Below are 24,520 nucleotides of genomic sequence, written 5' to 3'. Positions count from 1 at the left end.
GAACCATTTAGCCATTTTGTCTTTCTTTTTTTACTACATGCTAGACTTGGCTTGATATGAAATTTCTTAGGTAGAGAATGACTACTTCATATTTAGTAAACTATCTAATACCAAATGCCTATAGTAAGAGGAGAGGGTCATTATACAAAGCCGACACACTGACCCTTCTATTAAATAAATAGAGAAACCATAATTTAAGTCAACCTAAACCTTAAAGCGATTTTTTTTTGTACCTAGGGTAAAGAGAGAATCTCGTTCATCTAGTGTGATTTAATGCTATGATTAGACTCTTGAACAATAAGTTTCATCATTAACTCTTAACTCTTATTGACAAGGTCTAAAATACATTTCTTTGGTCAAATAAAAAAAAAAAAAAGACAATCTCTTTTTTATGTTGAGTGGCATTGGAAACTAGAGACCATTATTTATTTATTTATTTTTTATTGTAAATCTGTTGAGATATCCTTATGCCTTCAAGGGTCCCTGGGAGGAGTGTGGAGTTGGAGGCTCAATGGATGGTGAACTCATTCAGTGGAAATCTGATAGGATGCGTTGCCAAGTAAAACTTTTATTGTACCATCGACCACATTTGGAAGGAGAGGAATTTTAGAATATTTAAGAATAAGACTAGCACAAGACCGATCATTATCAAAAGCATACTATCTGATGTAGAGGAAAGATGTCGGGTTATCATTTCCAAGGGTCCAAAAACCCTTCACAATCAATTTCTTGTGGAGAAGTGGGGTGTTCAACCCATATGGTCTTCTTGTTAAAATTCAGTTTTTTGTGGTAGTGAAGATTTGTGTTTTGTCCTCTCTCAGGAGGTACCTTGGGCTTGTTCGGTAGGGTCTTCCCCCTTTTGGTCTTATGTAGTGTTGCTGTTGTGTTGGGGCTTGCCTCCATCTAAGGGGTACCCCATTGTATCTGTATATTGTTTTTCCTTATTTTGCAATAAATTTGATATTATTGATAAAAAAAAAAAAAGGTCTTGTCAAATTGTTGAAGAGAATCTCTTTCATCATTGGTGGAGCAAAATTGGATTAAACCTTAAATAAACAAAAAGGTAGAGGTTTCCCATGATGTTAAGAGTGGGAAACTATACCAAAGAGAGGACATGGAGACAAATTCGTTTGGTAGGGGTCCACATTTTGTTGAGGAGAATCAGTGTGGGTTTCATGACTCATTATGTGAGAGGGCATAGGAAGGGATCTCCACTTCGACACAATTTTACCAAAAAAGATCTCTGCTAGAATTTTATGTCTTTCTGCGATTACTATGTATCATATATGGATGCGTCGAAATAAATTGGATGTTAGTGTTTCTACCTGACTCACAACCTGCGTCTGTGGATGCTCACTATATGTCCTCTTTTGAGTATTTTGTTTCAACTTCTTTGGATCAACTTATTTTTATTTGTGATGGCTGCTATGATTCAACTACATGGCTGCAGGATGGGTAGCTGTTTGCCTTTATGATTATCTTCATGAGTTATCCAGTTGTGGGGATGTGCAGGGAACCTGTTGGCACCGAAGGCCAAAGGAATCCTGCTAGTTTTGCAACAGGCGCCGGAGAAAGGACACTGGAGATTAACCTTGTGGATAGATAATTGATTCTGCAGCACAATCAAGCAGATTGGCCATGAGAGCTGTTTCAATTGTTGCTGGCTAGATATTTCATCCTTCTGTCTAAAACTCAATGTATCTGTTTATATAAAGAACTCATATGTAGTATCAGTAGCTAGTAGGTTAGAAAGAGAGAGAGAGAGAGAGTGAGTAAAAGCATGTTGGTTTTAACTTTTAATTGGATACATTACAATTTGTTAACCTATTAATAATAATGACAACAATCCCAAACAGCAAAGCTGTGTTTTGGGAGGCCTTGGCTGATCAAAGAAGAAATCCTGATGACAAGGGATGATATATGAGATAATGGACTAGTACTAGTACTATTACACCTCTCTACTCACTTGCTGATCAGGCAAGAACCGAAGGATTTCTGGCATTAATTTCAGTTTTGGGCATAACACATTCCCCTCTCTTCTGGCAATCTGTTGAAACTTTCATCTCAAAACATTGAAACATATGTTCCAATGCTAAGAGCTCCTCCTCAATCTCCGCCGGTTGTTCCTTCTCCTCGGTGATGCGATGTTGAAACTCATGAATCTTGTTAAGGCCTGCTCTAACATCTACAGTTATCTCAGACATCTTTGCATGAAGTGTTGTGTTCTCCTCTTGTGCATCCCTTAACTTCCTCTTCAATGATCGATACCCGTCCAGGGACTTGAGGAGCTGTTCTGAAAGAGTCTTGTTTCTCTCTTGGAGAGTTGCATTAATTTGAGCTTCTCCTACTCCACCACAACCCTCCTTGTGCTCGGCAGCACAAAGCTTCACCTTTGCCAATAACTTCTCATTCTGTGCTCTAAGATCATTAAGATGTTCCTCTGTATCATTCAATTCTTGGACCTTTCTAGCTAGTTCAGCAACCATTATCTCCTTCTCCTTCCCTAAGCTTGAGAACATCCTTTCAAGGCTCTTCCGGGCTGCCAAGCTCGCGCTAAGCTCCTTCCGTAGCCTTTGTTCTTCATTGGTTATCGGTTCCGGTGGTGGTGGCCTTTTGTCCTTTGGTATATGACTATACTTGACTTCTGCATCAGTCCGGCGAATTTCAGTACTGCACCGCCGCAGCTCAGCTTCCCTCTTCTTTCCGAAAGACTCTGATTTCTGGATCCGATGTTTAACATCATCAAGGATTGTCATCATACCTGCAACTCTTTGCATTCTCCTTCCATCCTCTCTATTACCAACCTCATTATGATCTTGGACTAATTTCAATAGCAGCTTAATATTTGTTGCAACACCTAACAAACAAATCAAAATCCAAAAAACTTGAGCCAAACACAAAACTGGGATTCAAAAATTAATCCTTTAGAGAACATACTTAACTGTTTATATTGATCATAGATAGATAGATTGATGGATAGACAAAAGGAGATCCAAAATCATAGGACACCTGAATGTAGAGTAAGTTTTCTTATTTGATAAATGAATTACCTTCTAAAGTGTGCTCTTCATGGCAAACGAAACCAGAAGCCGATGGAGGGATCAACTGAGGAGATGAATTGGAACGTTTCTTACTCATAATCACAAAAACAAGAAGATGAGATTAAGAACAAAGAAAAGTTTTGGTTCTTCAAGGAGAGGCAAACACTTTCATCAAAGCCAAGAAGAAGGAGAAAGGGAAAAGTGTTTTATTTCTTTTGTATTCAATATAAATTATTGAATATACTTTTCTGTTATTCAGAGATCAAAGAGAGAGAGAGAGGAAAGTCGTTCCTCTACTTCTCTGGGTCTCAACTCTCAACCTTTCTCTCTCTCTCTCTCTCTCTCTCTCTCTCTCTCTCTCTCTCTTCTTAATGTGTTCTTTTGTTTTTTTACCCATTTGGGGGTAAGGGGTTGGTTTAGGGTTGTTAATTCCCCTAAAACTGTGGGTGATGATGGTTTGACTCTTTCATTGGCAGTTGGATTGCCTCACCTTCTCATACAATTACAGCTGGTGCACCCCCCTCTAGATGTGGTTGACTGTTGACCATTGATTCAATGATTGCATCAAAACGACAAAATTATATATGGTTAAGTTGCATGGTGTCTTAAGCACCACCACCATTCATGGATTATAATACATTGGCCTGCTGCCTTAGTGTGGACTATATCTTCTACTCAAGTTGAGATTTAGGTCCCTAAATCAAATTGAGATCCCAGATGAAATTTTCAATTGTGATAAAGAATGGCTCCAGCATTGACAGTGCCGGAAACCTTTCTCCAACTAGGAATTTTGGGGAGGGATTGGCGGGTTTAGTCCCACATTGGTGGGATAATGTGCGACTGTTGGACTTATGACCTTGGAAAGGGCCTTTAAATATTTAAGGTTTTTTCTTTTGGATAGATTGCTAACAAATGATATCAGATTAGACTGTGTGAACCCAAGATAGAGAGAGTTGATGCAATAGATGTACTTCATGGAGGCTTCATGACTTTTAATAGAGGGTTTCGTTATTACTTGTCCATTCATGCCGTGGTTCCGGGTTCACAAATCTTACCCAACCAACAAAAAAGGTCAGAGGCTCAGATTATCTCTTTTCCCAAACCCCCAATGAGTCGCCTTCATCCATACATATGCATTGGCTGACCCTTGACAACTCAGAACAAGGAGAAAGAAATTTGATCATCAGATCACAGTTTTCCAGATCATAGCTTCTGATAAACCACACCCAGTTGACTGCATCTAAGGTTTTGCAATATAATAAATCATACAAGCTAAAGGACCTAGCATTTGATTAATCAGGGTACTAATCCAAGTTAATAGAACAATATATATATATTCCCTGTGATCCCCTGCATATCATCCCTATATGATAAATGCACTAAAAAATGCGCATAACCTGTCATGAAATCAGAGTCAAGGTAGTATTCTGTTCGTTATTCAATCTACAAGGAAATTAAGGTACAAGCAAGTCAAAGATTTGTGCAATCCCCAAGCTTTCCTTCAAAATAAAATAGTAGATACCATGTGCACACTTAATGAAAGAGCTAGAGGCAGAGAGAGTTGTAATGTTGATAGGCCACAGGAATGTGCAGGTGGTATAATGAGAGATTGTTGTATTGGTACTAAAATGCAAAACCATGTCTTCCATGTAATGCAATCTCTTCCCTGGAAAGTCACAATCTGTTATTTCAACCACAAGAATGCATAAGAATGTAAAACTGCTCAGTTATGCATATTGAAAAGAACATTCACTTTCTATTCAAAATAACTTCATAGGGAGTATATTACCTGTACCAAAGATGAATGACATACATGTCCTGATCGACTCACTACTGAATTACTAAAATTATTCACATCAATATTAACCGAAATAGTCAATTGATGCACTGTAACTTGTTAGCCCCCTATGGACAGACATACCATTGATGCCCTTGGTACAATAGAACCTGTTAGCCCCCTATGGGCAGATTTACTGTCCTCATTAACAAAACCGGCAAGCAGGATTCAGTGGACCACTTATGATCGAAGAATTATGAGTCCCATCAAAAAGATCTCCAAGATTCAAGCTGATAAACCAATTCCATGAGGTCTGATTGGGATTTTTTCATTTTCAACCAGGTTGCTTTGCACAACTAAGTTTACACAAGCACCTCAAACAATGCAAGCCAAAATAAATACTTTTGTCAGCCACAAAAGTCAACTTAAGTGAATCTACCAGTCTTTCTTTCCCTTCAGAAATTTTTTTTAACTGATTCCCAGAGGAACAACCACTGCCCTTTTACAGGATGCCATTTAAGGATTTACCCCATGCCCCAAGTACAATTATATCTTAGGACATTGTTTCACAAATTCAAATTCAGAACCCTTAAACAGCATGGCACAGACCTGATTTCCCTTCTACATGGTCAAGCTTCCATTACCCAATTCCCAGACGAGGGAAAATATGTCATGCACATTGTCAGTTCAAAAAATCAGAATGGTATTCAAAGGAATGATTTATGGTACAAAGGAAATTGATAGATCAGAGGGTCAGCCAAATATCCAATGGGATTAAACAAGAAAAGTAGACCTCCATATTCAGTTCAGGAAGGAAAATATACCAGAATACAAAGATATACATAGCATTTGTGGATGATCTTCAATGTGAGATTTAAAAATTATTCTCTAATATCTTTTCCATAGGCCAATAAGATAACCATTCATCTGAATCTTCAAATTAGTAGATAACACCTCAATGAGAAATATGGATAGATCATTATTTTAGGTTATAAAAATTTATTTTAATCAGTTGCATCCATTATAATCAAAGTCCAGGGTTCCTGTTGATTGGGAGTGCGAAGAGTCCTCAGTGACTGCAGAAGAGAAAACATTCATGATCAGCAAATACTGAAAATAATTCCAAGATTGAAAGGTTATGCTACTACATGGATATGATGAGGTCTGACAGGACAGCAGATCAAAGCTTATACAAGAGTTAGCTTAGTCACCCCATACCCCAATGATTCAACTGAATGCACCCAAATGAACAATTACAACAACAAACAACCTATGGTTCATCACCATCATTATCAGAAGCAGCAGCAAAGCAGAGCTCAACTGGTTCCTTAGATCCTAAAATGCAAGCTTAGAACTACATGCAATCCATTCTATACTGTAGTCCAGTGTAGAGAATTACCACAACCATGATGGGTCAAAAAGGCATTAGCCCAGTCTCAAAACTCTCTTAAATCATATGATAGAAATGCAAACCATCATCACCCCTCCTATTTTTTCTTTTGATGAGAAAGTACCTCCTAATTGATGAGAAACATTTATTGACAATTCCTAGATCATAATACTCTCGAATTATCATAAATTTCACAACACGAGATCCTAAGTAATGATTCAAAATAGCCGATGGGATCATATCACACCCTCAGCTTAGGTTTATGCGATCACCAACATACAGCATAGGTGTATGTGATCACCAAGATAGAATCTCATATATGAACAAGCAGAGGGGGAAAAGGATAAAAAGGAAGGGAAAGGTGGGCTGGGAGAAAGATTGGTGAATATATAGGGCAACTGATACCTCACCCAATTAATGAATGCATCGAATTATCCCTAATCTTAAAGAACTTAGTATTTATCATCTTAATTAACAATTTGAAAAAATAAAAATAAACCATACCTGCATATGTATGATCATAAAAAAGATTCAGCACCATTACATAAACAAATTTGTAGGGTGGGGGAGGGAGTGGAAAAAATCCAATTCAGCTCCATAACAGACATTCCACAAGGCCCACTATAATAAAGTTTCTGATGCAGTACAGGGCTACTGTAGGAGGAAGAAGCCCACCTGAACCAGCCCATGGTTCCTTGGTTCTGGTTTATGTCGACAGTCGGGCTGGTTATCAAACAACTCTATTATCTCACATGCGTAGGCTTGATGTGGGAGATCAGATCTTGCATGGGTCCCACTTGGAGATTGGATGTGGCTGAATATGTTCTCTTAGAGATCGTATTTAATTTAGTTTCTATTTTCTTAGTTTTTGTAATTCCATGTAATGAATTGGTTAGTGGTTAGGTAGATACTACATAGAAGTTTCTAATTTTGTTACTTTCTATTTTGTATGTAATAGCTATGGATCTTCTAGAAGGATTCCATCTTAGTTTCTATTTTATATGCTTTCAATTTTCCTTGTAATAGCGAAGGATCCTTTCTAGAAAGATTCTTTTTTAGTGTTTGGTTGGTAGCCAAGTAGCAAGGAAGAGTTTCTATTCTTGTAATCAGTTCATTGGGTATTATAAAAAACAGAGCAAACAGCACACTAGCCCACAGATTTTGGCTATTGTTCAATTGAATGTTTCTCTATGGTGGTGATGCTGAGAGTAGCCCCTGTGGTGAAGCAAGTGCAACCCAAGATGGTGAATTTTTGGTTTGGGACTGGTGGTGAAGCCTTTCCCACAGGCCATAGGTGGTGAAGCCTATTGTCATATCCCCTTCTTCCTCTCATCTTCTTTTTCTTTTCTTGTTTCTTTTACTGTTAAGCAGAAATTCCAGCAAGCATATACATCTAACTGTGGTCTACATTGGGTCACTTCTAATCTTTAATTGGTGTACTATCATTGCTATTATTCCTCACCTAGTGTTCAGCAGGACTTCACCAAATACCTCCATGCGGTTTTCTTTTGTCCATTCTGTGCAACAGAACTTCAGATTTGCATTCCTCCCTAACCATGGTCGGATAATATGTAATTTTTAGAATGCTTTCTACCCCTTCCCATCTACATTTGATCCAAGTTTGGTGTTCATCCAATCAGCCACTTGCGAGTTCTAGCTGTTTTTCTTTTTAATTCTAGATTTTTAGTTTCTATTTTCTGTCCTTGCTTGTTTCTCCCAATATAACCATCATCTGCCCCTATTTTCAGTTTTCTGGTTTCTATTGTCGGTTTTTTTTCCAGCCTAGCTTACCTTATCAGTTTCTTGAAGTTATCGATAAAACAATACAACTTAGTTTCTTGAAGCTATAGGTAAACAATACAACCCATTGGAAACAATGCATGCCAATACATAGATCATGCATGATACTCCATGATATTGCCAAGAGTAATGGAGATAAAAGACCCAAACTTTAACGATCCAAAAAGGTTTGCACAAATCAGCAGAAGAGCAGACTAGGCTCGGTAATAGAAGCCTTGAAGGTTCTGAAGTAATGCACCAAGCCTGGACTCCAACTCATCTGTAACCACATGGTTGGCACATTACTTAATAGCCTGCATAGTATGTCTGAACAGAAATATTGTTTATCTTCTAGCTTTCATTGCTTAAGAACATTGGAACTAGAGATCAATTTGAGTAAAAAATACAAATAAGATCATGGCTGCATTTAAAGAAGATGTTGAACATTCCGCTATTACAAAATGGAATGAGTGCTTGAGTGAGAGATTTACGTTTAATATTACAAAATAAGAAAATAGTCAAGTAGAGAAGACTCGAAACATGTCAAACAAATAAATGAAGGGGGAAAAAGAACTAAATGTGAGAGAAAGCACCTTTCATTGTGCTTTTTATTGTAATGTAAAGAAATAAAACTCAAATACCTAGCCATATTCCAGCCAGTTTTAGTCCTCATCTTATGAATACTTGAGAAGCAGCGGGGTGGGGGGTGGGGGGGGGGGGGGGAATGAGATTCAGTACTTCCTTCTCCATGCATGCCACTTCAACTTCAATTGGAACCACAATGGAGAGATCCCAAGAACTCCTCGAGCTAACCTTGGATCAAACACATCAAAGTGTGCACGACGTAGTGAGTCCAACAGAACCTGTGCAGGCACAGCTGGCAGAAGCACTGGAAGAGCCTTGGTAGGTACCGTCCCAGCCAATTCACAAGCTTTCTGTAGATGGACATTAGCTACTGATGCTATCTCAAAAACTGCATCTGACAGCCCCTCACGGTTGTCCATCTGAATTTCTGATTGATTTCCATGCTTAACTAATAACCCGTGGTTAGATGCTACATCAGCTGGTATATAGGAAATATGGCGGTTACGACTAGCATGATAAGGCAGTGACTTAAGCAGCAATAGAAGGCCACTTGCTTTCCCAATATGTGAGGCGGCATGATCTGCTGCAGTAGAACTGATACCACCAGCTTGTAGCGTCAAATAAAGCATAATGGATGCTGTCTCCTCAGCATATTTCTCTAGCTCACCGACTGTCTCCGGGATGTCAGTCTCATCTCTTCTTGCATCATTGATCCGAGCTTCAACAGACCGTTTAAGCCAACCCTTGCTGATTTTATGCTCAGAGATTATATGGGAGAGGGCCTGAGCTGTTGGGTGCTCAATGACCTTGTGAGCAAAGATCTTGTCTATGGCCTCCTGCCACCAGAGGAGACGCATAAGGCCAATTCTGGGATCAGAAGCAACATCCATGGCTCTAGCTGTCTCCACATTGAAAGCACGGAGGGCAAATGCAGCCCTCCGCATGTCAGGTGGGAGATGGAGGAGACAAAGGTAGTGGTGATAATCATAACTCCGTACTTGCTGCACACAATACGAGAAGGCTGCTTTGAGGCTGCTGGATGCAGAAGTACCGTTCATCAGACCTTTTATTGTGATCGCTTCTGTAAATCCCCCAAAGTCAATAATCAAATTAATATCTATCATTGAGTATTACACCGAAAGATACTATGTAAGAAGGACTTGCCTAGTAGTCCTTTTCTGTGTGTGTGTGTGTGTGTGTGAGAGAGAGAGAGAGAGAGAGAGAGAGAGAGAGAGAGAGAGAGAGAGAGAGAGAGAGTTTATAAGAACACTTAATATATTAATAGAAGGACAATATTGCACTAGCTTTAGTTGGCAAAGAGAAAAGCAGTGAATTTTCAGATCATCAATCTCCACCTTCAACAGATTTCAGTTCGCACTAATGGAAACCTTTTTTTTTTTTTTTCTGGGGGTGGGGGTGTTGGAAAAAATGTTATTGAACAAGAAGAGATGTGCGGAAGAAATCAAGGGAAACTAAATCTATGAAAACTGCACAGGTATACATTGCACACCTAGAAATCCTGAAATTTATTCTCATTGACCACAGAAGTAAAACCTGGTGATCCAATGTGTGAGTATGTTAGGTCACAGGCATTTTCAGCAAGGTGAGAAAGTGACCATGAATCTTTTTCTCCGACATAAAGCAGCCTATCATTGTGGATGGCTCCCTCAATGAGAAAACGATGGTTCCAAACGAAATGATTGAGCTTTGATTTTGCCTAAAATGGTCAGTCACAGCATTTTAATAAGCCTATCTCTGCTCCATTGATGGATGAACAGAATCTTACCCTATGATAATAAAAAGAGTAAAAAGGTCCATAACCAGGAGTAAGTCTGCATTCGGATGGCTCCAGGAGGGGTTGATTGGAGACAGCCCTGAAATTTGGCATTTCGGCGCAAAGTGGACACTATCATCCTAGAACTCCCATCATAATGCTGGCAGCACCCACTTTTTATCATTGCTGCAGGCAACATCCCTAAATTTTCTCCTTAAAAAATGAAAATAGAATTTCATCCCATTATATTTTAGATCAAAAAAGTGGGTTGACTTCCATATCACCTCCATGGTCTCCCTTGCAGAGACTAAGTTCACCAATTATATTTCCCTCAACCAACTGTAGCAGATGTACAGCAATTGCATATAATGCACAGCCAAATCACTGAGTCAGCTGAGGCTCCTGCATCATACCCTGAGGGTACCTCTTTAGCCAAAATGGCGAAAATTATATCAACTAGAACATATAAAACCGTATTTCAATTCCTAAATCAGCCGTTAAGCCTTCAATCTTTCCACAATAAGTGGATTATGCTCATAGGAGAAAACCCTCAAGGTCCAACCCCATAAAACTGTTTCAAAGCATTTTTTAGTTCTAACTTTCTTATCAACAAATAAATCCAAGTCAAGTGGTCACAAGATGGCTCATATTCTCCTAAATCCAATTAAGAATTCCCAGATAACGCCAGGTTCCAAGCATCTGCAGCTACTTAAATCCAAATATAATCCTCAGCCAGAAAGCCTAAAATCCAATTTTATTGAGATTATAGTTTAAAAGACTAGAGAGTTTGAAGCACTTATCCTCGTTAATCACATGAACCCATATTTTTGTAATAGAAACATTTCTATGGTTCTCCGTTATTCTGATAATAATTGTTCGGCCTGTACAACTATAGTTTGACTTAGTTTTTGCATCAATGAAGGCCTCCGTTGATATATATGTTCATCACATAGCATTTGCTTATCAAGCAATGAAGATAGAGCCAGTCAACCAAGAAATGATTTTGACAAGTCCATTTTGGATAGTCATGCAATGGTTTTTTATCAGCTTGTGTTGGAATCCAGAAGCATAATTCTTAAATTCGTATCAAAACCATCGCCAGACCATTCTACAAACACCAAGTGGGCAATTGAAACAAATTGTTCTGAAAACCATAAGCCCATATACATAGATGAGAAAATGGGCACTGAATATAAGGGAAAGAGTGAACCTCATACCTCTCTGCCTCTTAAGAACTCTCGGAATACACAATGAGCATCAGCTTTGTCACAGCACTGTCATCCAAGTTTCTCCATCAAAATTAATCCCATCTAAGTAAACCTAAGAGCATCCTTCGATCTCTGGGAGAGTCTGATAAGCAGAGATGAATAAAACGATTGCAGCCTCAGAGGCTCTCAGCTCAGAAGGAAGAGCTGAGAAAGATGAAGCGAACGCAGGGGTTGGGAGTTCGGAGAATTCATGAGGAGTACAAGGAGAAAGGCAAGGGCATTTTGGGGCAAACAAAAGTTAGGATCTACGGACTTTGGCCGGGCTAACCCAAGCACACGCTCGAAACTGGACCACTTTCGCCTCGCCTGGCCAACATCGATCCAATCCCTCTTCTGGGCATCGCCGTATCGTTACGTAATTACTTTTAACGGTATAAGGAGCATTGGCTTTCCATCATCGTTAACAAGAAGCATTAAGCATATATAGAATATAGACATTCCATTTTGAAATCGGCCTCGGGATCGCACAGAGCCGATACTGATCTGTATTGATATGTATCCAAGAAAAATACCCCTAGTTGTTATTAAAAAGAATGTTTTTACCTTATTACCCTTCGTTCGTAACAATCCAATGATAAAATATCAGTCAAGAATTGGGATTGAACAGAGTTGTGGCCAATTCAATCTGATACCTCAAACCGTGATAAGAGGGCAGAGGCCGTAGAACTCTTATTATTGTGTTGAGCGAAACCCAATAATTCCTTGCAAGAAAAGAATTTTACCGATAAACTGGAGGGTAAGCTTTTCAAAGTTTTTTCTACGGGACATATGGGTCTTAATTAAAATAAAAGACCTGTCTTGCTGGTGTAGAAAACACCAGTGTACAGGACTAATGAAAAGGTGAATCAGCATCTTCAGTGCCTGAGGGTAGGAAGGCAACACTGTCTTTTGGCATATCCCGACTATGGGCATTCTTTGCACCAGGACAAAGTTCTTTCTCAAAAAAAAAAAAAAATTAAGCACAAAATGGCAAAAGAAATTTCTTATCATGGGTTAAAAAAATCTACCCATCAGGGTATGCTTGGTAGCCAAGAGAAGAGAAAGAAAGAAAAGAAAAAAGTATAATTTTTGTATTTTTTTTTTAAAAAATTTCTCTTTGTGCTTGGTATGTTTTCAACCAAGAAAAGATTCAGTTTTTTAATTTAAAAATTTCCTTTTGGAATTGTGACATTTTCTTTTGCTCATAAAAATATCTTGCCAAAAACATAAGAAAATATAGAAAATATAAAAACTTTTCCTTTCTTCTCTTCTAATAATAACCAAACATATATATATATATATATATATATATTTTTTTTTTCCCACCATTTCATTTCATATCTTTTCTTTTCTACATTGTTTTTTCTTTTCTTATCTTCTCTTGACTACAAAACATAGCCTAAATGTCCTTCACCCATTTGAGTCTCATTATTCTCTATGTTCCTATTGTATGAAGCCCGAAAAACATATGAATTAAAAGATTCTCTCTTCACCACTAGATGTGGAAAACTTGATAATACAAAAGATCTCCACCAATTCTAAGCAGCTGCCATGTTTTTTTAACCCCCTGGCATCGCTGGCAAGATTAACTAGGGTTTTCATATTTCAAGAAAAAAATTATTTACTTAGGATTTTATGTACAAATTTTTACCAAAAAAAGGATTTTATGGATAAGTTGGCGTTAGGATACCGTGATTACGTATCAATTTTCATCAAAATCAAGAACCACAGAGAGTGTGCATCCAGGATAAAATGCATAACAGGTTGGAAGATAAATTGCCAAATCCCTTTTATTAATTAAAAATAGATGTATATATCAAAGCTTCTTACATAAAGATTTTACATTATTTTTTAAAGCCAAATTTTCTCGTATCATATTAGAGGATTTTGACTACAATATGTGGGGTTTTTCTTCAATGGTTGCTGCTGCATCTTTTGGAACAAAAAGCCATGCATCCTTCCAATTTGTTGTCATCTGCCATAACAAAATAACCCACAAGTTATCTTCCATTGTCAAGCAAGATATGATTTGAGAGAGAGAGAGAGAGAGAGAGAGAGAGAGAATACCATTGATGTAAGTGGAGCATGAAGATTGGGAACATCCAACAACACAATAGAAATTTGTATCTAAATTAATGGAAGCTTGAGACACTCCTCCTCCAACACAGGCCAAACAATCAACACCACATGAAAGTAATGAACCACCTTTTATGATACATTTGATGCAACTGAAGCATTTAGGAATAGATATGGCTGAGGTATGCTGTGCAACCACAACCATAACTAAAAACATTAAGAAAACTGATCTAATGTTTCTTCCTCCCTCCATAGCTCTTCTATTTTCAAACTTAATTAGGTCTAGGGATGTGAACTAGATAAGCCCCATATTGTATGAATTTATAGTCCGAAAAAATTTATTCTGATTTTTATTGAATCTTTTGAAAAGGAAAAATAAAATTCTCCTGAATATTCTAGGATAATACAATTTAAGAAAGTAAATCGAAGCACATTTTGATTAGAAAAATATAATAAATTTTGTAAAAAAAAAAAATGGTTGTCAGATTGATTCCAAGCATGAAAATATTTTTGGATAAAAACTTGCCCCTAATATTTTTATAGGAAAGTGTCTGGATCCTCTCAACAACAACAATGACAATAATAATAATGAAGTCTTATCCCAACTTAATGGGGTTGACTACATGGATCCAGATATTTTCCAACTCATTTTTTTCTCTGACTTTCTCTCAATCTCTCACATGCACGCAAGTCAACAATTAGGTGCATGCAACCCTAGGTGGTTGGCACAAAGCTCACCCAATCTCTCACATGCATTTAGCCTAACACCTAGGTGCACATAATACTTGGTGGTTGGCACAAAGCTCAAATGTACATGTGAGAGGTTGGAAGGAGTTGGAGATGATCCAAATCTTAGCAGATGTTGATAGAAAATACCTAATCAATACCCTTAAAAAGGAATCATTTCCATATGCAAAAAGGTCATTTTAGAAGAATGGAAAAATGAAATAAGAAGAATGGAAAAATGAAATAGGCACAAGGGTCAGTACAGTACTAACTACAGTACACTCCCAACAGAGAACATTATCCATATTTTATAGAAACGTTTAAAAAGAGAAATCAAATACACTAGATTCTAGAATAATACAATTTGAGGAAGTTAATGAAATCATACTATAAATAGTTAAAAAAAAATCAGGTTTTGACTCTGACACGTTACCGGAGTCAAGTAACAAATACTGAAAGTGTGAAAACCTGGTAAAAATTATGTAAATTCGCCCTAAGTATAAAAAATATTGGGAACATAACTAATAATGAAATTGATTGATTACTAATTACTAAAAGGATAATTAATATCGAAATCACAAAATGACCCATATTATCCAATCATTCATTGAAGTATCCAACTAATTAGTGAACAAGGAAATCAATGGAAGCACTATTACAGTACAAATCAATGTATTGGTTTCATTCGGTTTGGTTATTGGACAGTTCGGTTTGGATCGGTTTTCAACCGGTCTCAACAGACCTTAGTCCAAAATCAATCCAATAAGGATCGGTTTGGTTTGATCTAAGTTTTTTTAGTCGATTTCGATCGATTTTATCAGTTTGGACTTGGTTTTCACATGCCCACTATGGGTTGTGATTACGACTAAGAATGTGACTTGTCCAAGTCACCAGGTTTTGAGAAAGATGAGTAAAAACCTGATTTTGCAACTATTGTTTGAATAGAAAGAAAAAAAGGTTTTAAATGAATGTTTATCAATTTAATTCCCAACATGAAAATATTTTTGGATGGTAGTATGGACCTAATATTTGTAATGAACTTTTAAAGTGAAGAAACAAAATCTCTTGATTGTAGAATAATGCAAATTTAGAAAATAAATCAAAACATACTTCAAATAAAAAAAAAAAAAACATTTTAAAAGGAATGCCAGCGTAAAAATATTTTTAGATAGAAACTAACCCCTAAATTTAATTGAACCTTTGAAAAGGAAAAATAATATTCTCTTATTTCTAAATAGGTACAATTTGAGAAAGTAATTCAAAGCATATTTTGAATAAGAAAAAAAATAAAATTAGAAGGAATGCTAGTATGAAAATATTTTTGGATGGAATCTTGCCCCAAATATTTGTATTGAACCTTTAAAAGGGAAAATAAATTCTCTTGATTTTAGAATAATACAATTGGAGAAAAAAATAAAAATAAAAATAAAAACATATTTTGTATAAAAAAAAAGAGGGAAAAGGCTAGGTATGCTAGCATTTCCTGACCGTTAAATGATAAAATTGTAATATGTACCATTGGATGAAAAATGACAATATACGTAATATGTCTTATGTTAGTGGTATGAAAATAAGCAATACAGAATTCACATTCATGTGAGTTGCAGTCTGAAAAGTACTATGTATTGTTTATCTCTGTCCCTCCTTTCCATGATGCACCTCCAACCCACCGGCTGGGTCAGCTCTCCCTTTCCCTCTTCTCTGTGTCCAACTTCTCCTTCCCCTCCCACTTTCAGAAAACAAAGCCAACAAGCTCTTGTGCTCCCTGAAAGTTAAACTCAGTTGTGTCACATCATTTAGACCCAACTTCAAAGTTAAAAGGAGAGATCTCTCTTGCATAAGGAACCCAAATGAGCGGCACAACCCCTATGTTTTCTGCAACTCTAGTCTTTCTCCGCCATTAGTGGGCCCTTTCTTCCAACAACAACCATTCTAAGTCAGCTAAAAAAAAAACCACTCTGAGTCATTAAGCACTTGAACCCCTCAAGAGAGTATGATTGCGTTGTACAATACTTTAAAAAGCCTTCTCTGGGAAAAGGTCTGCTTGAGCCTTCTCTGTTTATGCAGATTCCTCTCCAACAAGCACAAAAATTCATTTCGCCGCAAAAAAATGGGAAGTAAAACTCCCATGAGAACCTAAATGGATGGATCATCTAGGCCGCCTCCGATTCAAATTATCGGGCATCGATAACAGACAAGATTGCAGAGAGTTATTTTTTGGGGGGTAAAATCATGTTTGAGAGCAGGGGAGAATGAGGTGTGGACCGCATTATATCAGGGATGATATGGCTCTATTCGGATTCACTTTTTATTTGTGCCTGATATGGCCCTATTCAAAGCGTGCTTAGGGACAAGGAATGTTTTGTTCAACACCAATTGATTCAATCCATTAACTTTGGGAGTTCAGTTCAATTCACTAATTAACAACCCCAAGTAAGTCAACCGTCTTTCATACACGCACAAGAGAGAAAAGCTATGACCTGCTCATACTCAGAATCGATTAGGGTAATGACAATACGGAGATTCGTCTCCGGTAAGATTTCTTTCCCAAGTAGAAGATAGAGAGGATTGTAGGCTACGGCAGTAGTTACGCTATTAGGCCTGCCACAATAACTGGGCAAGGATCTGCTTTCCTGGTTTCAAAACCTTCCCATGTGACTCAAATCCAAGTTCTTCTTGCCTAATGCTAATCCTTAATCTCTAATTGCAGAAGCCTTAAATAGAGAATTCCTTTTGCCAATTGAGCTATTTCTCTTCACGAGAGTATCTCTAGGGCAATAATTTTCAGTATGTCTTTGATAGCATTGAAATCATGGTTAGAGAAGCCGATTTGAACCATAAACCTTGAACTCTGCAACTACAACGATGGATAGTGACATAACAGGAAGGAGATTAGGTATTCTGATTTTCAATCGTACCGTATATCTAAATATGGCTGTAGTATCTTAGACATTTGTCAAACTAGAGACAGAAACCCATCCAATGGTTTGAATTAAACCTAAAAAATCCTACGGCTAACATCTTGCTAGCATACGTTATTCCAAGGTAACCCGCTAGCATGCCCATCTCTCTTCAAAAAAAAAAAAAAAAAAACACTTCAAAAGAATGTTTGCCAAATTGATTCCCAAGAGGAAAATATTTTTAGATGGAAGCTTGTCCCTAAAATGGCTCCAAGAGAATAGGAAATAGCTACATATTACTCTTATCAAACTACGAATATGATTTGGAGGTCTAACTTGTTTCTGTCTGTTACGAATTGACAACACAATATAACAATAATTAGCCACCAAACAAAAAAAAATCAAGGTGGGCTCTATCCCACGATAACTAGAGCTTCCTCTAAGGATGTGAAGTTGAAACCAAATTGAATCGGGTCGCTTACACTAAAACTGCAAAACCATTTAGTACTAAATGGTTCGGTTCTGATTTCAAGTTTAAGATCGATTAGTTAAATTGGTTGGGTCAGTTTTAACCATTGGTTTCAAACAGAATTTGACACCGTGAAAATTGTACCATTTAAACCATCAAAATCGATCCGATTAACCTATATAATGATTAAATATCTGGTTGTTTTAACAAAACATAATGGCTTAATTTAGAGAAGAATTAAGGACCATAGAGGTCCAACAGTCTATTCAATAATTTACTCCTATTATGTAGTTAAATCCATGCTTGTTCGATGCCTTATTTAATTTGATACAAGATTGAAGCGTTTATCAATAAAAACAAATTTTAGTAAGCATGCAAATAAACTAGTAAACCGATTACTAACCGTTTAGAAACCTTATGGAATAAAACGTGATCAAAACTGTTTAAAACCGTGAAACCGACACCATTTAAAAATCGTAGAATTGAAACCGTTTACTAAACAGTTGCGATTTCAGAAAGTTCAAACGTTTAGTAAATGGTGCGATTTTCGTTTTAACCAAATAAATGTAAACCGAATTGAACTGCACCGTATACACCGAAACAGAACTGATTAACACCCTTAGCTTCGACTATTTTAATGAAGAAATTACAAAACCTTCAACCCTCACATCTTCTTACGAGATTAACCCTATATATAGGGTTTCTGGCATATTACAATATTGAGAAATTCTAATACTTGAAAATATAAAATTGCCCCTTGAATAGGGCACTGCCTATCGTCCTTGCAACCCCTACGGTTGGAGTGGGACTACCGTTATTAAAAAAAAGGGTAATTTACGGTGCCACCCCCTAGAGAATGCCAGTATTATAGGAACACCCCCTATCTTTCACCAAATTAGACTCAGACCCCTACCGTCCGTCACTGTTAAGGAATATACCTAATATGCTGATGTCAGCTAGTATATTTTATTTTAAATACCAAAATGCCCTTACTACCTTATGTACATTTTGGTACTCTTACTATATTTCAAGCCCATATGGCTAAGAAGTCGGCCTCCGTCATCGCTGCTGCCCAAACCAGAAGGTGAAGGTCTCTCTCTCTTTCTCTTTCTCTTTCTCTCCGTCGTCTTCTTCCTTGTCCTTGCGGCTGAATAGAAGGGGAGGAGCTTTATTCTTCTCTACTGTTTTATTCCCAGTTGAATCTGTTTTTTCTTCTCCACAGAGCCCAAAGCCCAAACCACCACCCTCTCCTCCCTTCTCTCTCCTCCCCTGCCCCTACCCAACCGCTTCCCTCTGTAAAATCCCCACCTTCTCTTCTTCACTTATATCTCTCAATCTTTAGATCTCTTTCATGGGAATTTCCAGCCCAAACCCACCAGATTCTCTTTGACGAGTAACAGAGATGGAGTCTCTATTTTTTGATGATCATGGATGATGGATCCATTCTATCTTCTTCTTCTTCTTCTTCTTCTTTTCATTTTTTGTTTCTTATTTTGGTTTCTCTGTAAACACGAGAACTTGAATAAGAAATTTATTGTGTTTGTCTGATGGAAATGGAAGAGAAACCGTAGTTTAGATCTTCACAAAAAAAATAAAAATAAATAAAAGTTCAGGCCTGATTGCCTGAACGCCTCTGGCACCTGAACCTGTATTTTTAGATTAAAAAAAGAAAAAGAAAAAGAAAAATTTACCGATCCTTCATCGATAAACTACACGATTTTCGATCCTTAACCCATCCTTGACCAATCCTTACCGATATCAATTCATATCGTATCGATTTTAGCTGTGACCGATACCGAGTTTTAAAACCATGGTTCTATTTGCAAAATAATGTTAATATACATTTTTGCCTGGGTTAAAACATAAGTCTTAGTGAATAGGGTATATTGGTCATTTTAACTCTCCATTTAACAGTGACTGAAGGTAGAGGGTCTGAGTCTAATTTGATGAAAGAGAGGGGGTGTTCCTATAATACTAGCATTCTCCAAGGGGTGGCGCTGTAAATTATCCTAAAGAAAAATCACCATTACTTTTATACAAAATTACCCCTTGAATAGGGGACTGTTCGGGTCAATATAATTGATGGATTTGTAGTCCCAGAATTAAAGCTAATAGGCATTCTCTATGGACCATGATTTTTGCCTTGCCTGGCCTGGCCTTGGCTTGGTTTTCCACTGTGTGTGTTGGTGTGAAAACAAAAGGGTGGGATGTCATTATTCTGTACTCCTAAATGAATCCAACGAAATGAAACTTGGCTGTTGTTGCTGGGTTGTAGCTTGCAGCCAAAGAAATAGAATCTTAAAAGATATTTTTTAAGATATTACAATCTAGGAGAATATTTGTAAACAAGAAAGTAAATTATTCAATTTCTTTGGTTGTGAGTGGGGATTGCAGCTACTTGACTGCAACCCAGGTAACAACTAATTTTTTTTTATTTTTTTTCCAAAAGCCAAAACCTATACTTGGATTTTTAGGAAAATGTTGTTCTTAATGGTTCCATTAAGTTTCTTCATTACAAAGGTAATTTTGAGCCACATGGATACGATGTGGCCATTCTTGCCATTAGAATAAATTGTTTTTCCTATTCACAAATAATTATGCAAATAATGCAATGACAGTGAGAAAAAAAATTAGTGATATTTTTAGATGAAAAATCTCATGCCATCTATTTAAAAAAATAAAAATGGATTCAAACTCAAAACCTAAATTGGAATTGTATTACGTAATGCTTGTCCAAAATATAGAAAATTTTGGGACAAGGTCCCACCAACGAACATTTATTGGAACATGGTCTGCGACCCCAAACTAATTAAGTAGTAATTAACCAAAGGACAAGAGGATAAAATGCTCAACAGGTTGGTAGATAAATTGCCAAATCCATTTTATTAATTAATTAAAAATATTCTTACTATAAAGATTTTACATTATTCTTTGAACCCAAAGTTTCTCATATCATATTAGAGGATTTCGACATCAATGTGTGGGACTTTTTCTTCAATGGTTGCTGCTGCATCTTTTGGAACAAGAAATCATGCATCCTTCCAATTTGCTGTCATCTGCCATAACAAAAAAAAAAAAACCCACAAATTATCATCCATTGTCAAGCAAGCTATCATATGAGAGAGAGAGAGGATACCATTGATGTGAGTGGAGCATGAAGATTGGGAACATCCAACAACACAATAGAAATTTTTATCTAAATTAATGGAAGCTTGGGACACTCTTCCTCCAAGACAGGCCAAACAATCAACACCACATGAAAGTAGTGAACCACCTTTTATGAAGCATTTGATGCAACTGAAGCATTTGAAAATGGATATGGCGGAGGTCTGCTGTGCAACCACAGCCATAACTAAAAACATTAAGAGAACTGATCTAATGTTTCTTCCTCCCTCCATAGCTCTTCTTCTATCTTCAAACCTAGTTAGGTCTAGGGGTGTGAACTAGATAAACCCCATATTGTATGTATTTATAGTCTGAAAAGATTTATCCCGACTGTTATTGAACCTTTGAAAAAGGAAAAATAAAATTCTCCCGAATATTCTAGGATAATACAATTTAAGAAAGTATATCGAAGCACATTTTGATTAGAAAAAAAAATTTTGTTTACCAAAAAATAAATAAATAAATAAAATGGTTGTCAAATTGATTCCAAGCACGAAAACATTTTTGGATAGAAACTTGCCCTGGCCCTAATATTTTAATAGGAAAGTGTTCCTATCAGGAGCATACAGATTTGGATCCAAATCCTCTCAACAACAGCAACAATAACGGTAAAACTTTATCCTAACTTAATGAGGCGGGCTACATGGAATCTTAATCTTTTTCAACTCATTTTTTCCTCTTTTTCCCAATCTCTCACATGTATACAACCCCAGATGGTTGGCACAAAGCTCACCCAATCTCTCAAATGCACGTAGCCCAACACTTGGTGTAAGCAGCCCTAGTTGATTGGCATGAGAGAAGTCAAAGGGAGTTGGAGATGATCCAAACCTAGCATATGCCGGCAGAAAATACCCGACCAGTGTCTTTGAAAAAGAATCATTTCCAAGGGCAAAGAGATCATTTAGATGTATAGAGGAATGAAATAGAGTCAACAGACACAAGAGTCCAAGAGTGTACAGTACAGTACTCTCATGCAGAGAACATTATCCATTTTTTTTATTGAACCATCTAAAAGGAAAAATAAAATCCACTTGATTCTAGAATAATACAATTTGAGAAAGTAGATCAAATCATACTTAGAAATAATTACCTGGAAAATCAGATTTTGAATCGAACGAGTTACCGAGTTGAGTAAAAAAATATTAAAAACCTGATAAAAAAATTATGTAAATTCGCCCAAGTATAAAAAACAGGAAGACTGGGTCTGAGTCACAACGATTTTTCTTTGGCTCGGATTTTTTCCCGATCTGGTTACTCTCCCTCCCCCATTCCACTGATCTGGTCAATGCCATATTTACCAAGAAAATGAAAAAAAGATCTGATCATTGCTGTTCTATCACAACTTTCCTCCTCTGCCGTTAGCAGAACCTTCCACCTCTCCCTTCCCCTCCACAACTGTTGCTGACTTGTTCCTGCTATGACAACTCTGCCAGTGTTATTGCGACTCCATCTCCGCAACTATTGCTCCACTGTCACCACAACTTTGGAACATAATTACAACTAAGAATGCGACTAGTCCGAGTCATCAGGTTTTGAGAAGGATGAATCCAGTGAAAAATCTGATTTTTTTTGGATGGAAAAAAAAAAAAACGTTTAAATGAATGTTGTGAAAACATTTTTGGATGGAAGCATGGACCTAATATTTATAATGAACCTTTTAAACGAAAAAAAAAAAAAAAAAATCTCTTGATTCTAAATGGAATAAAAAAAAATAAAATACTTTAAAAGGAATGTCAGCATAGAAATATTTTTGGATAGAAATTAGCCCCTAAATTTTATTGAACCTTTAAAAAGGAAAAATAAAATTCTCCTGAGATTCTAGAATAATACAATTTGAGAAAGTAAATCAAAGCATGGTTATCCGCTAGCTCACCGGAAACCATTTTTTTGGTAGAAAGCTTATCGTAAACCTATTGTTTGAGAAAGTAAATCAAAGCATAATAGAATAATACAATTTTGAAGAGGGGTTCCCGGTTTTGATTTAAACGTACACCCATATTGCTTAATGAGACGTGTGGGAAGCGGTCTCTACCCACATGGGGAGAGAATTGAATTCTACACGAAGAGAGAGAGAGAGAGAGAGAGAGAGAGGGAGAGAGATGGGGATAGATTCTTACTTAAACGGGCGTAGGCATCAGATCTTGTAATTAGTATCTGCAACTCATTCACCAGCAGTGTTTTAAGACCTCAAAACACACACACACACACACACACTCTCTCTCTCAACGTGAATTTGAAATTGAAATCATTTATCAAAATTTAACCGAGCCATCTATATCGAAATCGTAAAATCATTTAATAAATGATTTGGTTATGGTTTCAAGTTTAAGACATTAGTTAAATGGGTTGGGTTGATTTTAACCGTTTAATCCGGTGGTTTCAAATCAAATTAACAATGTGAAAATCAAACCGTTTAAACCATTAAAATCGATGATTAACTCATATAACGATTAAATATTTGAATGTTTTAACAAAACGTTATGGTTTAATTTAGGGAAGAATTAACGACCATATATTGAGGTTGTCTAAGAGTCTATTCAATAATTTATTCCTATTATATAGTTATGTAGTTAAATCTTTTCTTGTTCAATGCCTCATTTAATTTGATACAAGATTGAAGCGTTTATCAACAAAAGCAAATTTTAATAAGCATGTGAGTAAACTAGTAAATCGATTACTAACCGTTTAGAAACCGTATAGAATAAACCGCGATCAAAACCATTTATAACCGTGAAACTGACACCATTTAAAAACCGTAGAACTGAAATCGTTCACTAAATGATTGCAATTTCAAAAAGTGCAACCATTTAGTAAATGATGTGGTTCTAATTTCAAAAAAAATAAATATGAACCAAATCGAACTGCATCATATGCACCAAATCGAACCGATTATCCATGAGTCACATCGCAAGGAATGTCATTGTCATCGGGGAGTTAGGAGTTACTGAAATTTGGACCGATTCATCCATTTAGGGGTCTCAATTCGTGGCCCGACCCGACTAAATTTATCGGGACTGACCGTTTATAGACCGGCCCGACCTAGACCATTTATTAACATGTCGGGCTTGAGCCTGACCCGTTTACAAATGATATGTCTCGGTTTTGCTACTTGGACCATCGGGCGCCCGACCGAGACCGACCAAATAACACCCACCAAGACTAGCCTATTGTGCACTGGCCTGACCCGACCCTTTAATGATTGTAGAATACCTATTTTACCCCTCAAATTAAAGAGTAAAAATTGAAAAGTGGTTATATTTGATATCATTTATTGATTTATTGTCCTTTTTTGGGCTTGCATGAGTGGGCTGGAATATAAGAGCACATTTTAAAGAGGGTTCGTTTAAAAATCGGTTAAAACCCGTTTAATATTAAACATGTTTGTAGCCCGGTTAAAACCCGACTAAAGTCCGATTAAGGTAGCTAGATTATAGCCCGAGGCCAATCGACCGAATATAAAACAAACCATGCCCTCAATAACTAAGCTCGATCAGTTAAATGGGTGGATACGGTGCAGTCTTTGAAAGTCTTCAAATTCTATTAAGCCCAACTAAAATCGGACCAACCCGACCAGTTGACACCCCTACACCC

At 37.0% G+C, this 24,520-nt stretch overlaps 2 protein-coding genes across 4 annotated transcripts; both read right to left on the bottom strand.

Moving 5' to 3' along the window:
* Window positions 1-1,769: 1,769 nt before the first annotated feature.
* Window positions 1,770-5,443, bottom strand: LOC122085489 (nuclear matrix constituent protein 1-like). The gene is made up of 2 exons (XM_042653942.1): window positions 3,051-5,443; window positions 1,770-2,857 (listed from the first exon to the last, which is right to left on the bottom strand). The coding sequence occupies exons 1-2, from the start codon at window positions 3,136-3,138 to the stop codon at window positions 1,974-1,976; spliced, it is 972 nt and encodes a 323-aa protein (XP_042509876.1). The 5' UTR covers window positions 3,139-5,443; the 3' UTR covers window positions 1,770-1,973.
* Window positions 5,444-5,618: 175 nt separating this feature from the next.
* LOC122085490 (NADH dehydrogenase (ubiquinone) complex I, assembly factor 6) lies at window positions 5,619-11,914 on the bottom strand. Of its 3 annotated transcripts, none has more exons than XR_006142136.1 (3): window positions 11,564-11,914; window positions 8,629-9,653; window positions 5,619-5,894 (listed from the first exon to the last, which is right to left on the bottom strand). XR_006142136.1 is itself a non-coding variant. In XM_042653944.1 (3 exons), the coding sequence occupies exons 2-3, from the start codon at window positions 9,628-9,630 to the stop codon at window positions 5,888-5,890; spliced, it is 837 nt and encodes a 278-aa protein (XP_042509878.1). In that variant the 5' UTR covers window positions 9,631-9,653; window positions 11,564-11,914; the 3' UTR covers window positions 5,619-5,887. The 3 variants fall into 3 exon arrangements, 2 of the variants coding, with proteins under 2 accessions (XP_042509878.1, XP_042509877.1); XM_042653944.1 differs by having other exon boundaries at window positions 8,801-9,653; XM_042653943.1 differs by lacking the exon at window positions 5,619-5,894 and having other exon boundaries at window positions 8,379-9,653.
* Window positions 11,915-24,520: the final 12,606 nt, after the last annotated feature.

This window comes from Macadamia integrifolia, chromosome 8, assembly GCF_013358625.1.
Source record: "Macadamia integrifolia cultivar HAES 741 chromosome 8, SCU_Mint_v3, whole genome shotgun sequence".
NCBI lineage: Eukaryota > Viridiplantae > Streptophyta > Magnoliopsida > Proteales > Proteaceae > Macadamia > Macadamia integrifolia.
This window is presented reverse-complemented; position numbering and strand designations above follow the sequence as displayed.